The sequence below is a fragment of the Cupressus sempervirens genome, chromosome 7 (assembly GCF_028749045.1).
Source record: "Cupressus sempervirens isolate cs-2001-9-10 chromosome 7, ASM2874904v1, whole genome shotgun sequence".
Classification (NCBI taxonomy): domain Eukaryota; kingdom Viridiplantae; phylum Streptophyta; class Pinopsida; order Cupressales; family Cupressaceae; genus Cupressus; species Cupressus sempervirens.
In genome coordinates this window covers 439,045,547-439,061,378 of record NC_143124.1, presented here as the reverse complement: position 1 = coordinate 439,061,378, position 15,832 = coordinate 439,045,547, and the positions used below count along the sequence as shown (strand labels likewise).

Sequence of the window (15,832 nt, the reverse complement as noted above, 5' to 3'; positions counted from 1 at the left end):
AATTAAAACTTTAGATATCTCTCGATAAACAATAATAGAGGAACACAATATAAATAAAATTTACAACTCACCACTTTTATCCTTTTCAACATGGTGTCCATGGCATCATAAAATCATGGAGGCATGGTTGATCAATGTTAGCAACCAATCGTCATCGATATTATTACTTTCACTTTTTGGGCTCTTACTGCATTGGATTGCTTCCAAATGCCCCATTGGTTGCTAATCACCGTTTGTGACAACACTTCCTTTACCTTTACAAGTTGTCACAAGACATTGTGTGAGAGACAAAAGGAGTTTCAGCCACATAAGAACATGTTAATTGTAAGTTAAGAGCAATTCAAAATACGTAAACAACACAAAAGTTATTTAATCAATTATGCAAAATACGACAATGATAAATGACACTAAAAAAAATAAATTCTAAAATTTACCTTCAATAGTTTGAATTTGGACAAAGATCTGAAAATTGCTTGTGACATATGGTGATTTGTCACAAACATTTGAATCCTCACCCTCATTATTTTTTTTTCACCTAGTCTATTAGGGTGCTAATTGCTAGAGTGTAGAGTGCATGGACTCCAAAAATATATGGTCATATCTAGGCTCTACCAAAGCACCTCCTACCATGCAAACTTTTGCATTATCTCTTATTACTTGGACAACATTATCACATACCCACTTCCTCTAAGGAATCAATGAGAAACCAGGAAATAAACTCTGCATCTTTTAGTTCCCACTCACAGTCAACTGCCATAAAAAACATTGCCCCCTTGGGGGACGCAGCAATAACATTGATCAAAGTACATTTTTTACAAACTTTCCATCCATTAGAGACAATAGATACACTAGTTTGGACCTAAGAATCTCTAATTGGTTTTAATTGGGCATCTACATGTTTCCTCCTTTCATGCAATAAGGTGGTTCACAGCTTTTCAAATCCAGGACCTTGGTAACTAGTAGGGGCATTATTTACTGTTGTCACCATTTCTCTCTAATGCATAGAGGCAACTTGCATTTTTTTCATCAACAATGTCTCTTGCCTCATTTTGAAATGATTGATCTAGTGGGCCTGTCTTGCAGGTGGTGACTTGTGGTTCTTCTACATCTTCATCCTCCTCCCTAGAAGGTATAGGCAAGAAGGCATGTCTAGAAGCATGTTGAGTGAGTGGTGGTGGTGGTGGGTTTTTTTTACCGGGATTATAACCGCTTTGTTTTCCCAACTAACCTATCAGCATATTTTTGTTCTTTAATGAGCAGCCCCTTCTTGTTCCCTCCTGGTGGTCCCTCACACATATTATTCCCTTTACCCCAAGGGCCCATAAAATGAAGTTTTAATTAGTAGTAGGAGCTTCTATATTCTACGTTGCAAAAATTACATTTCCATATAAATCCCCCACCTCGAGGACATTGAGAAAATCTTGTAGTGTATTTCAAAAGAGGAGATACTTTATCAATTTTAAAGTTTTGGGAGCCACCCACTTAGCTTTGACTACTCATTGTTGCAATCTATAGCAAAAATGGAGAAAATAAACAAACTTCAAAACTTCTACAAAAACTTGAATTTTTTATAACTTCTAAAAAACTTGAAACAATCTATCAAAAAACCAATGAAAAATGGTTGAAATGCACACATTAAACACTTAAAGCTGCTTTTGGGAAGGTATTTGCAACTTCGCAAGTGATCTCCTTTTAATCACCTCACTTCAAACTTGCAAGATGGAGAGAGCAAATTGAGAGAGCAAATGTGAAATGAAATGTGTTTGTAGCCTCCTTATTGGGTCCGTTTTAGGGTTAGGAGGAAAAAACATATAAAAGTGTATTTTAATATGCTTTTGGGCCCACGCTCTTTCTTTTTGCCTGTGGGTCATTGGTGGTATGTGTGGGGTCCAATTGGGTTCGGGCTGGATACCCCCGAGGCTGCACAATGTTCGTGCTGGGACCTGTAGGTCCTTGCGGGTCCACGGTGGTTCAAACTGGCATGAACACACAGGTCCTAGTGTGGACCCGGACACGAACCTGAACCTGGTCCGTAATCGGATCCAATTCGAGGGTCCAGGGTGTGGACTCGGTAATGTAGTTCAAACTATAGAAAAAATCTCAAAATTTCCCAAAATAGAATTGTAACATAGTCTAATATATGTGTTTAAAAGTGATGTAAAGTTTACATTGTGCAAATTCCAAGTGGACAAGGGTTTTTAGAGTAATATCTTTTAATGTTGCAATGGTCAGGGGAGTGGAATGACAGATCTTTGCCTGGTGACCTTTGTTTCTTGCAGCAGTGGCAACATTGTCTTTCGAATTTTTTAAATATGCCTTTAAACTTAAATTCTAAATTAAAAATCTAGAATAGGGGAACTAATAGCTGGTCAGTCCTTGCCTTTCTAACATGAGAAACTTTGGCACCATCTAAACAATCAAAATTGTGGGTTTTTCAAACACAACTCCCAGGTTTTGATATATATGGCATTACAAGTTTTTTTCAATAAAGGATTGCACTCCATTTTCTGTAAGTAGCAAGAAGATTTTTGGTTTTACATTTTTATATGCATTTTGAATGAAGAAATCAGGAACTAAGTGTAATGATCCTTCTAGCTGTGGTCTAGTAATATTTAATTGTATTCACGTTTTTAATATTTTATTTGAGCTTCTAGTTGAGATTTGATTTTTCATTAACTTGAAGCACATGTCTGATATTATGGCAGTGGTTGAAGGTAGATCCATTAAAGATTTGTGCATCAGAAAATTTCCAGAAGCTTCCACGTTTAAATTTGCGGAAGAACAGAAAATGAACATTAATGAAGGACTAGGTGCCCAGAAAGATTCAACATGGGAAAATTTGGAGAGAGAACATAAAGTTTATACCATGCTAGCACATGAGCTAATGAAACCTCCTCTAAAGAGGAATTGCATTTGCAAGCCAATTCAGGCTTCCAGTACCGACAATTACCCAGATGAAAGTGTCATCAATACTCTGGATCCAAGGCATAGAAAGGAATCTGGTATGCCATGTTATTGGTCAAGTAAAGGAGAAAGCAATGTAGAGGTTCCTGAGACATTGACTTATGCATTGCACACAAACTTGTGTGTTGTGCATGAAGTGAAAATACGCCCATTTAAAGGTTCTGTTCTGAACTTTAAGAAACATATTTATTAGATGAGAGTTTATTGTGTATTATACTTTACAGTGTTTAACCCTTATGATGAGTTGAAAAATTATGTTTTATGCATTAGTGATCTGTTATTGACTGTAAGCTTGTAACCAACTAATGCGTAAAAATTATTTCTTCAGCTTACTTTCAGAGGGGATACCCTATATACTCATCAGATGCAGTTCGTTTTCGGTTTGGTTACTCTAAATTTGGGTGCCGAAGCAACAAGGATGTGGACATGTACAAGTCAAATAAGTTTGATTTTGAAGATTATGTTTGGATGTATGTCTCACAAAAGTACCCTATGCAGCAGGTACATTCAGGTTTTCCCTACTGTATGGTTTGCTAGAAAATGATAACAGGTGGCCTACTTGAAGTTAAAGAACAAGATGTAATTTTCATGTTTTTACGGGCATGACAGTTCATTTCATGTCCCAAATTTTGAACCGTCAAGAATTTGATTTATTGTTAATGTTTTTAACCCTCTAACATACACATTGCTAGAAAGTGGTTATGGGTAATGCACTTGGACTAAGATTGCATCAAAGGGTTATGGATAATGCCCTTGGACTAAAATAACAAGACAGTTCATTTAAAATACCTGCTTTTGAGCTATTAAGATTTTTATCCTTTTTTATTGGTATAGAAAAACAAACTTTAAACTGGTCCTTAAACAGAAGAATGGTGTATACAGTGAGTTCCATGCTACCAATGAATGCCATATTTTTATGCTATTTTGTTTAATAGGAAATACAATAGAAGGCTTAATTACATTTAAATTATCATATGAGTGGTTGAATAGTTTTGAACAGATAAACACCTCAGAAAGATGATGTCGGTACAAAATCCATTATCCATTGTTTATTATTTAGGTGAACATGCATATCAATCCATTTTCAATGCAATTCTCTCAGAATTTGTTTAAACATCTATAAAAGATGTTTAATTGGAAGGACACAGGAAAACATCAGAATTACTTAAGAAGATGATGCATTGTCTTTTGAACTGTAGTTCATTTTACCTGGCATACCATCTATATGATTTTTTGTTTGTTTCCAAATGTTTATTTTCTGTTTTTAATTAAAAATACTAGACTCTTAACTATATTCTTAAACTGTTGCTTGATGGTTTTCTCATTATTTTTCCCACACCTTTATGTTGGTGGTTGCTGTAGTTAATTTATTGAAATTGAATTGTTCGCTCAGCTGCTAGATAAATATATAAATTCAATGTATGTTACACCCCTTGTTAGCTTTTAGATAACTGTAATAACTATTTCATTTGAGGTGTGAAGTTAGATAGTCACGGGATTTATCAATTTATTTGAATTCATAAAATATGATTAGGATGATTTAAGTTTTGTATGTGGAATATTGGGAAAGAATTATGATGGATTTCATTATGAATGATTAATGTATATTTTAATTCTATTAATGAATTAATATTATTATGATGATGGTATCTAATCCTTCTTTGTCAGAGGATGCAAGAGAAGATCTATCTTGCGAGTGGGGAAAGAGTACCATTAGCACAAGAGTATGTGGACACATGGTGAAGATTGAGAATGTCATCCGAGTGGGAACTACAACTGTTTTATCAGTGATCAAGTCCAGGAGGGAAGTTGCCTTAGATGCGTAGATGGTTACTTTTCCCTTCTAGTGTAATTTAGAATCTCGGTCTTAACTTTAAATCAAGATCACCTAGAGACAGAGACTTTGAGGTTTTGGAGACTGGTATCGGTACCAGTATGACTATTTTTCAAAAATAAGAGAGGATGTACTTGGAGATGGTAATGTTTTTTAACGTAACTAAATAATTTCCAGGAAATATCATAACATAGAGCTTTGAAAACAAGAACAATAGAAAGTTTTGAGTATGGACATTAAAATCATCGAATCAAAATACTAAATTTGAAATTCAAGTCTAATAGTAATAGTAATGTCATTTACTCATTTAATTTTGTTATTATTACTTTTTATTATCTTAATCCTTTGGAGACACATGGGGCATGTCAAAATTTATGGCAGGATGTTGGATTTCTAAGGATAGCTGCAAGAGTAATGTCACTGCCTATTAAGGTATGTGTTTTCCAAATGCAACAATCACTTACATTTATATTGAAAATAAGCCATAAATAGACATGTCCCTTCATGAGACATGTCTATTTCTTAATCAAATAATTAATATAATAATATATTTAATCATATATATATATATATATATATATATATATATATATATATATATATATATATGTATGTATGTATATATGTATTTATGTATGTATATCGTTATTGTATTAATTTCTCTCATAGATATATATCTCAATTATATCTCATGTAATTATATATATGTTTATCTGACAAAATGCTATCGAACATCAACACTCCCTCTTAGCTAGGGATGATAAACACAAGACAAGTGTTACACCATTGGTAATATTAGGAGTGACAAATGTTAAGGATATCTTTGATCAGAAGATATCCACCATTTTGAAATCACGTTTGATATTATGAGTATTGGTCTCCCAAAATATTAACACATGATATTCACCAAGTACTCAAATAAAGTTTGATATCACATCTGATATCAAGAGTATTGGTCTCCTAGAATATCAACATTCGATGTTCACCAAGTCCTTTTTGAGTAATGGCCTTCCAAAATGTTAGGATATTCACCAAGTACTGTGAGTAATGGCCTTCTAGAACATTAAGTTACGTGATATTCACCAAGTAATCTGTGAGTAATGGCCTTCCAAAACATCAAGATGTGTGATATTCACTAAATACTCTGTGTAATGGCCTTGCAGAATATCAATTATTCACCATGTACTCAAAAAATGTTTAGAAAGTTTGTGCACACACATTCTCATAATGCTTACCATATAAACATCCACCATGCAAAATATAATCCATCATGATTTGCGTAGACATCGTAAGATATCCATCATAATAGAAAATTAAGTTATTGTCAGATCGTCACCTTTCAATAACTTATGCAAATACAAGTGGTAATCATTTAGAAGACATCACTTCCTCATGATGTACACAGGGGTAGGCCTATCAAGGTTATATAGTCACAAGGTATATTCATGAATCACAGTCCTCTTGACTACTACAATTTATTGATATGTTGGAGAATCCATCTCAACATGGTTTACTCCCTCTAAATCAATATGACTGGGATCACTGAAGGTTGATTGAATCATATCCTCTATTTGCTCCCTCTCTTTCAAGGTTGCCTCTAATGAAATGTCATGCTCCCTCTGAATCTTAGTCTCTCTCTTCTTGCAGTAACATTCTCAGGGGGGGGAAGGTTGAGGCACGTAGCTCTTATAATACACATAGAAATACAAATAAGAGATTAACTATGAATAAAGGTAGTTCTCAAGATATAATCATTAGAAAATACCTAAGTTGCCGGTATGGGTACGGGTACGAGTACAGATACATGGGTACGACAAATTTTTTTGGGGGGGTTTGGGTACGTCTGGGTACGTTTGTACAAAAAAAATATAAAAATCATAAATATATATGTATGCAAATATACAACCTCAAAAGTTTAAACAAAAATTAAATTTAGAATACAAGATACCAATATGTTAAACAAAACTTAGAACTATCATAAATATTGCATTGGCACATTTATAACGATTTACTGTAAGTCTAGTTTTATATCAATTTGTCAAAACTTAAATGTTATGATAGATATATCCAATTTATTATCCACTAGTTCAACTGTTAAAACTTAAAATAATACAATTAGTAATCAGCATCGTATGGGTCATCAAGAAAATCAAGATCAGTAGAAGCACATGCATCCCCAGTATCATAAACCAATTCTTCTACTTTATTCGTTGCCAATTGGTTGCGTATCATTGAGTCGGTCTTGAATTAGGGTAGAGCAATAGAACTTGCCATTTTGTTATCTACAAGAGCCAACAAGTTAAAAAAATGTATTAATATTAAATAATACAATATTAAACAATGTAAAAATAGTTATTAATTATTAATATAATATTGTAATACCTATACATTAAAAAAAGTTACAATTTAAATATGAAGTAAAAAATAATTAAAATATTTAATAATAAAATATTGTAATATCTATACATTAAAAAAAACTTACAATTTAAATTTAAAATTCAAATATGTTAGAAACTTTATAAATATATAATATTATATGCAATCTACTATATTATTTATTATTAATAAAATTATATGTAGTATTTCAAAGTTAAATGTTTAAAATAAAAGAATTTAAAATCCTAAATCATTCTAAATATCAGTATCCCTGGAGTCTTTTAAAAGTTTAAAATTAATACCTTAAGTAAATATTTTAAAAATCCTAAATATATTCAACGCAAAACATTGTAAAACTTTATTAAACAAGAATTTTGCTAAAAAAAGAAATTAAAATCAGTCATTCTTGATGGTCGACATATGTTTTTCTTGCAGGCTGCTCTGTCATCCGTCTGCAACACAACTGTTTCCATTGTGCAACAAAATGTTTGCATTGTCACAAGCTGCTCAGTGCTCATAGGTTGATCTTCGAACAACAAACGTTTGCATGCAGGCGTCTGTTTGTATTGGGACGGAAAGCAGAAAACAAAGGAAGGCTTTTGTTAATGATGGACAAAGGCATTTGAATGAGCTTTGGTTAGGAGATTGAATGAGCTTTGGTTAGGAGATTTTAGGGTTTTCAGATGTTGAAAAAGAGTTTTAAAAAACATGCCAACCTTAAATTTGACAGAAAACTAAGTCAAAATGCCATGTCAACACCCAAATTCAAAGTCACATTGCCACGTCAACATAAAAACAACCAGATTCAGGTTGCAAAAGGCACATATGTTTTAGGATTTTAAAAACAGAACCCAACTCGATTCCACAAGGTTTTTTGAATGATTCCGATTTTGATACCTATCGTACCAGAATCTGAAGGAAAATAGGGGAGTATCGGTAACTTAGGAAAATACTTATCTCTTGTAATAAAAGGATGATGCCACAATCATGAATCTCCTTTGGATTGATTTTAGATAGGATGTTTATTGCTTGATATCACATCTTGCTTCACTCCCATTAAACATAGTATATATGTCCCTATCATTATAATTTACTCCTTAGTCACACTCGGTCATGACTTGTATTAGTTACTCCTTGCGACATGAGAGACCTTTCCATTGACTATAATATTACTTAGACTTGCACAAACTTTTATTTCTTTGATTTGAAGAAAACTGATAGTATTTACTCAATCTTGGCAAATAATCAGAATCAATACAGATGTTGTATCTAGGGTTGGATGTTTTTGTTTGTTCCTCTGATGGTCAGAATTTGATTGCCTTGCACCTATCGTCTCCATTTCTTGTTCTCCTTTTCTTCCTATCCGACTCCTTTGGATCAACACTCCAATATATAATTTATTGCCATCGATGTCTCGAGTTCGACTCGTAACTATGCAATTTGATGTGTGTAGCAGAATTACACTTATATATCGGTGCCTTGGGATGTCACATATATATTATTATTCAAGGGTACCAAAATTTGTGACGAGTGAGCTATGATATTCAATTTGTGGATATAAAATCTCCGCCAAATATCAATGAGGATGTCAAAAACCTCATAGGAGGCAATGATCTAATTATTGCATAGGTGTATGGTGTTGTGGTCTTGGGTCTTTCAGATCTTCCTTCCACCCAAGACTTAGCATCCCAAATGATCATTTAATTTTGACTTAAGAGTCGATTGTTAATAGCTCCCTAATACTACATACAAATGTCTGCAATTCGAATCATGTCACAATGATCTTGGCTTTTAGAAATACCATGTGCACCTTTGTGACTTAGTTATCTACGTATGGCAGACTAGACATATGAAGTGCTATAGAAGAGAAAATACTTTGGGTGCTAACTCAACTATACTAGAATTGATTTACTATTCTTCCTCAATATTCAGTGTGTTCCTAACGGATATCTGGTAAAGGCGACAAATTTTGAAGTCAATTTGTTTTTTTTTTTTTTTGGCATAGCTGTTGATTGTTAATTCCCTCTACAAAATTGTTTGTAATTGTATTTTTACAGCCAACATGCATGCCTTAAAAGAACGATATTCTCTACACCAATGTGTTCCTTATGGATATTTGCTAAAGACGACAAATTTTGAAGTCAATTTGGTTTTTTTTTTTGTCATAGTTGTCAATAGTTAATTCCCTCTTCATAATTGTTTGTCATTGTATTTTTACAGCCAACATGCATGCCTTAAAAGGACGATATTCTCTACACCAATGATGTCAATTATGTTTCATTGCAAAACCATTCTTGTGACTGCACATTTCAAAAGAAACATACACATATAGTATTCCAGTCTCCAAAAAACATAACTACTACGCACATTGTTAGGTTTAATTGTTTCTAAGTAAATGTAACTGCCGTATAAACAATGATCATGTCGCTAGCCAACAACTTCAAAGGAATTTAACTTATTACAAAAATAGTTACAATTTGGTATCTTTAGAAGGGCTACCAACACATGGCAAAACAAAAATATAGGAGTCTCACCTGCTTACGCCACATCTCAAAGTCACACAATTCTAATGTCTGCAGCAGCAAACATAGCAACATACAACAAAGACAAACTGATCTAGATGCTAGCACACACATTTGCTACATGTGCAACCTGGCTCTAATACCATGTTGGATTTCTAAGGATCGCTGCAAGTGTAATGGTATTGCCTGTTAAGGTATGTGTTTTCCAAATGCAACAATCACTTACATTTATATTGATTACAAGCCATGAATAGACATGTTCCCTTCATGGGACATGTCTATTCGTTAATAAAATAATTAATATAGTAATATATTTAATCATTTATATATATATGTATGTATATCATTATTGTATTAATTTCTCTCATATATTTATATCTCAATTATATTTCATATAATTATATATATGTTTTTCCGAAAAAAGCTATCAAACATCAACACATGAGACTTCAGAGATGTTAGGAGACTTTGACATGTAGTCGCCACTCAAATTTGAGGTCTCTACATATGTGCAAGGTCTCAAAGATATGTCCCCCTCTCCAAAATGTCTCTCATAGGGGGGGGGGGGGGGAATGTTCTCCCAGTTACATTGCTTTAAATTAATGCATTGAATCTTTTTCCTTGAACTTAAGGAACAATCATGGTGATCTCTTTTGTTTTTTCATTCAATGGTGTATAAATGTATAGTTGTATGTCAACTACCATGTAGTAACCTCTTGGGTTATCCAATTCAATAACTTGAAATGTTTGTGTTTATATTGAGATATTTTTCCCAAGAAATGATATACAATTTATTGGCTCTTGATTTGATAGGATTTACACTACAAAGTAGCTACTAGTTCTCTACAACAGATTCTAAGGAGAAGCCAACACCAAGTACACATTCTTAAGAGGACTAGACTTATTGACAAGAATGATGAATCCTTCTGCACTTTAGGCTTTGCAAGATCAAGGTGAGTGTACCTAGACTCAGCAAAATAACACTCTTAATAAAAACTCTAAATCAATAAATACATAATCTCATATGAGGCATCAAACATAATTGGGAACTATTGGATAATGGCTATTATCCATTGAACAACCAGCTTAATGGAGCGTGAGATTGGGTAGTGTTGTGTGGTTTTCACACCATCGCCCCAATGGAAATGGGGACCCCTTTGTTGCTCTAGCAAGTAAGAGTCGTCGTCTTAAGTGGATTTAGTTGGAAACATTTTTAAGTCCTTAGTTCCAAGGATGAGTTTAGGCAATTCTTGCTCGTTAGGAAGTAAGTTTTGTTAGGGGTTTGTGTGAGAGGTTTGGTGTCTTTTCGAGGTATTTCTCTTAGCCTAAGTCGAAGTGGGGAGGTAGAAATTTAATCCAAAATGGTAAAGGTTTACATGCTTGGGAGAAGGATTGTGAGAAGAATTGAATATGGTGGAAATCCTTAAAGTTGAGGATTTCCCTTAGTGGAAATCCTTAACGTTAAGGATTCCTAGCAGCTATCATTTCTCCAAAAAACTAGGATTTCCCCTTTGGACGAGGTGATGTGTGAGTGTTGTGAGGGATCCTTATTACGGTGGCAAACTAATCGATGAAATGCTGAACAATGAAGAGAAGGAAATGATATTTTTACTTAAGGATTATTGTGGCAGTGAATTTGGTGGAAATCGTTAGTGCTAAGGCTTTCCCCCAGTGGAAATCCTCAGCGCTAAGGATTTCCTTCTCCTCATCAACCCAAAAGAGATGCAAGGTCATTGCTAAGGGATAACAAATCGAAAATTAGTGAAATAACGGGCATAAAGGACGAGCGAAATGGCAAGTTTTGGGAGTCTAAGTGGATATTAATCCTCCCAAAAAAAGAACTCAACCATCCTCTAAGAGACATTCGAAATCCGATTTATGGCATAAAGGCAACATCACGAGTAAAAATAGAACAAGGAATTTGGAGAGCACATAATTATACTGAGAGGGGGGTGGGGGGTGAATCAATATATTAACAAATTTGCCAATTTAAAACTTCTATGCAAACAATTAAATTCAAATGTTGAAATGAACAATTATGCATATGAACGTAGTAACACAACATTTATGTGGAAACCCAATGCAGGAGAAAACCATGGCAAATAATTGCTTTATATATAAACTATTCTTTTACAATGACTTGTAGGCTACGACCTACTAGAGGCTTCAACCCCTATGCTTATGGGCATCGACTCATTGGAAGCTCCAACTCCCACACTTTGTTGGCTCTGATCTACAGGTAACTCCAACTCCCACACTTTGCAGTTTTTCACCTGTGGGAAGCACCTACTCCCACTTTTGTCTTCGTGAGCACCGACCCACTACACTTGAACTGTTCTTCCACCTTGTCAATGTTGCTTATTCAACTGATGATGTATATTTTTATCACACACTTTTCCTTTCTTATCTTGTATGAATTTATATTCTCTTTTCTCCTTTTGAAGTCAGCCAATCAGTCTTCCTAAATAAAAGTCTGATTATATAAATATCTTTTATACACCCATTGCTCAGCTCTATACATATACGCACATTAGATTAAATATCTGAATGCATTTATCCTTGATGCTTCTTGCTCTACTATCCTTCTCTCTTAACTGCTGCCTCTTACTTCTCTTTCGTTTAGTTCATTTCTTCTTATTTCATTCTGCTACTCACACACACCTCTTTTCCTTCCATTCTACACACTTTTATTTATAGATATATAAATCCGATTGGAAATCTGATTATATATATTCCCATACGCCTTTTTACTCTGCCTTGTTCTCATTCATTGCACACACCTTTTTTTCAATTCACTTGTTAATAATTCTTTATTTATATATATCCTATGAGTGTGACTTTTCAACTTCAAAAGTCATGACTTCTATTCAATTCCTTAAATCTTTTACTTAGCACTTAATGTCACATCTTTTTAAAACAAATTGAAACCTTTTACAACCTCTTAGTTTATCAGTTTATATTTTCATAAACATACCCACAACACCAATTATGGTTTAAATATTATTTTTAGCGGGCTTTAGAAGATTGTTCATCAAAGTTAATTACCCTTTTTTATCCCAATAACCTCCGCTGGCCTGTGTCTCTAATCTTCATTTTTTTTTCATGACTTGTATTTGGGCAATATCTGTTGTTATTGAGCCTTGTCAAATATTCATCTCTATATACAATTTTAGTTGTGCCATGTACTTCCCATTTATAAAATATTTTTTCGATAGTGTATCCAGATTAATGTTGTGATCACTATACATCATGTTATTCCTCTGTGCAATAACAAATATTTGTTTGCCGTCTCAACACAGATGAATAACAGAGTATTCTTTCACTAAACCTTAGTCACTTTTGTCCATATTTCAATGTTTTCAATATATGTCTAAATCTGTCTATGTGTTCCCATATGTCATATTCTTTTTTATTAAGGACAACACATCACCACTTCACTTATATTCTTCTCTTTTTTTGCTTATCTCTTTTTTCAAATAACTTACCATCTTTTTATATCTTTTATTTCTAAAGATTGTGTCTCTTAAAAAGCAAAGACACACCCTTGTAATTAATAATTCTTTTATTGTTTTTAATCTCACAATTTAAACAAGCACCTCTTCATGCTGTTAATAACCTTAGTTTATTGTTTTAATAAAATAGCTTTACTGTTCACATAGTCGTTGATGTCAACTGCACAATATATTCGTGTATATCTCAATGTTGACATAGAGTCCCTTCATTTGCATATATTAATCTCACTATGGTATTTGTTTTCCATCATTTAATTGGAACACACATAGATTGTTAGATTTGGCACCACATTCACAATTTCCTTTGACATTGATGATGCTAGCACTTACATTTATGTTCATGCTCATTAAACGTTTTGACATCAATGACAATACTAATCTCTTGAATGTCTTTGACATCAATGGCAATATTCCATCAATCTTCCTGTTTGTCATTGATGGCAGTAACAAATCTTCTAAATCTCGTCCTTTCAATCTAGCTCTTTCCTTTTGACATCAATGGAAAAAGGACTATTAACAAACTTCCATTTGCAAACTAGTCTTCAAATGCTCCCCCTGTGAAAGTTATCATGTACACCCCCTGAGAAGAATTACTCAAATTTCCTGCATGCTCTAGTGCTACAATCACTACATCTTCTTCTTTAAAGGTTTATCATTCAAACTTTTACATCAATGAATTTTCATCAACTATCTCACTTGACCATCTCACTTTTCTTCACCAAGGGACTAATGAATACTTTTGTTTGTATCTCCCCTTGAGCGTATTCATCTCTTGTCAACTAGGAGGTGTATGATATGCAAGTTGCACTTGCACTAGTTTCTCTTCCTCCTTGAGTTATCTTCTCTAAATTTTTATAGTTTTTCTCTTGTGATTATCTTTTGCATCATGCCTCTTGTCATCTATACGAGTCTCTCCATCATCAAATCTGCAATACTTTTCTATATGGCCTTAATTATTGCACTTATAACATGCAATGTTATAGTTCAAGCATGAATCATAATTTCCTCTTCTCCATCTATGAGAATTTCTTATGTGTTCTACATTCTCTCGCCCTGTGACCAAAATAGTTGTAACAATATCCATAGAAGCTAGGTATATATCCTTGCTTTCTATACTCCTTTTTAAGTTCGATTCCGCTAAATTTTGTGGATGGATCTATTGTATTACTTCCTTGTTTGACAAAGCCTTTAAATATTATGCTCTTGATCATTTGACTTTCCTTCATAGCCTAATCCCATCTTGCTTGTGGATGATCTTTGGCTATCAATGATATCGGATAGAATTTTAGAACTCTTTTCAAATTTGAGACTATTATTCAATTTGATATTGCTTTCCTCTAGGTCCTTTTTCAGCCTTTCAATCTCTTGACTCAATTGGGTACACATCTTCGTTTGCATTTAGACTTTTTTTTATATCATTATCAACTTGTTTGTATTTTTCTAGTTGAGCCTTTATTTCCTTAATTTGCATCTTGTAATTTGTAGCTTTCTCTTTCAGTTTCTTATTTTGTTTATATGCATAGTGTAACTCTTCAATGACATCTACATCAACTTCCTCACTAGATGACTCAACATTTTCTTCATCTTCACTGCTTACCTCATCAACTTCTTCATCCTTGCTGCATGACTTATCAACATCTTCTTCTTGCTTGCTGGTCATGGCCAAAAAGAGTATCTCATCTTCGGTATTGATCATCACTCTCTTCTGATGAGCTGCTTTCTTTCTTCAAGTATAGACTCTTTTTGTGCTTGTTAAACTTCTTTTTCTTATGATGGTTTTTAGCATGCTTCTTACCCTTATTCTTTGAATATTTTTCTTATTTTTCTTCTTCATCACCGCTAGAGTCAGTGTTGTTTAGAGTGCATTTTGATGCATAATGTCCTGGTCTTTCGCAATTGAAACATCTGAATCTTCCTCTGTTCTTTCCATTCCCCCTTTTCAACTTTATTTTGAAGTGAGCATCCGATTCATCTGATTCACAACTTGAGCTTTCACTTGAAATTTTCTTTTTGCTCTTACTCCTTTTAGATGCCTTGAATGCTATTTCCTTCTTTGATTCATTTCCTCCAACTTCACATTTTATAAGCAGTAAGGATCCCATGTAATCATCTTTTGTTAATGTATGTAAATCAGTTCTTTCTCCAATTGCAGATACTTTAGAATTAAACTTCATAGATATCGATCTTAAAATCTTTTCCACTACAAGACTTTCCTTTACTTCCTCACCAAGAGCTTGCATAGAGTTGACAACCTTATCTACATGATCAAGAAAAGAGGCTATGTTTTCATCTTCCTTCATGTTGAGACTTTAAAATACTTTCCAATGAGTATGTAGTTTGGATTTCTTTACATTATTCGATCCTTCGTAAACATATTTCAACTTGTCCCAAATATCCTTGGCAAATTATAGTATATAACTTTTGTAAATTTTGATTCGGCAATGTTGCATAGAATTGCATGTTTTGCTTTAACATTATTTTCACATTTTCTCTTTCCGGTTGTCTTCGTTGGTGGGTTTTGTGGCAGTGTGTAACCATCTAGCACTGATTGCCAACCATCGAATCCAATAGCAGTTAGATAAGTTTCCATTTTTATACTCTAGTAAGTATAATTCGTCCCATCA

The 15,832-nt window shown here is 33.6% G+C and overlaps 1 protein-coding gene across 2 annotated transcripts in view; it reads left to right on the top strand.

Moving 5' to 3' along the window:
- The window catches only part of LOC149547472 (F-box protein At4g00755-like), a 153,941-nt gene that overhangs the window by 90,718 nt on the left and 47,391 nt on the right, over positions 1 to 15,832 (top strand). For both annotated transcript variants that reach the window (XM_089791658.1, XM_089791659.1), the window contains exons 2-3: positions 2,706 to 3,122; positions 3,293 to 3,465. In XM_089791658.1, coding sequence (XP_089647784.1) covers positions 2,706 to 3,122; positions 3,293 to 3,465 — 590 coding nt within the window. The remainder of the gene's footprint in view (positions 1 to 2,705; positions 3,123 to 3,292; positions 3,466 to 15,832) is intronic.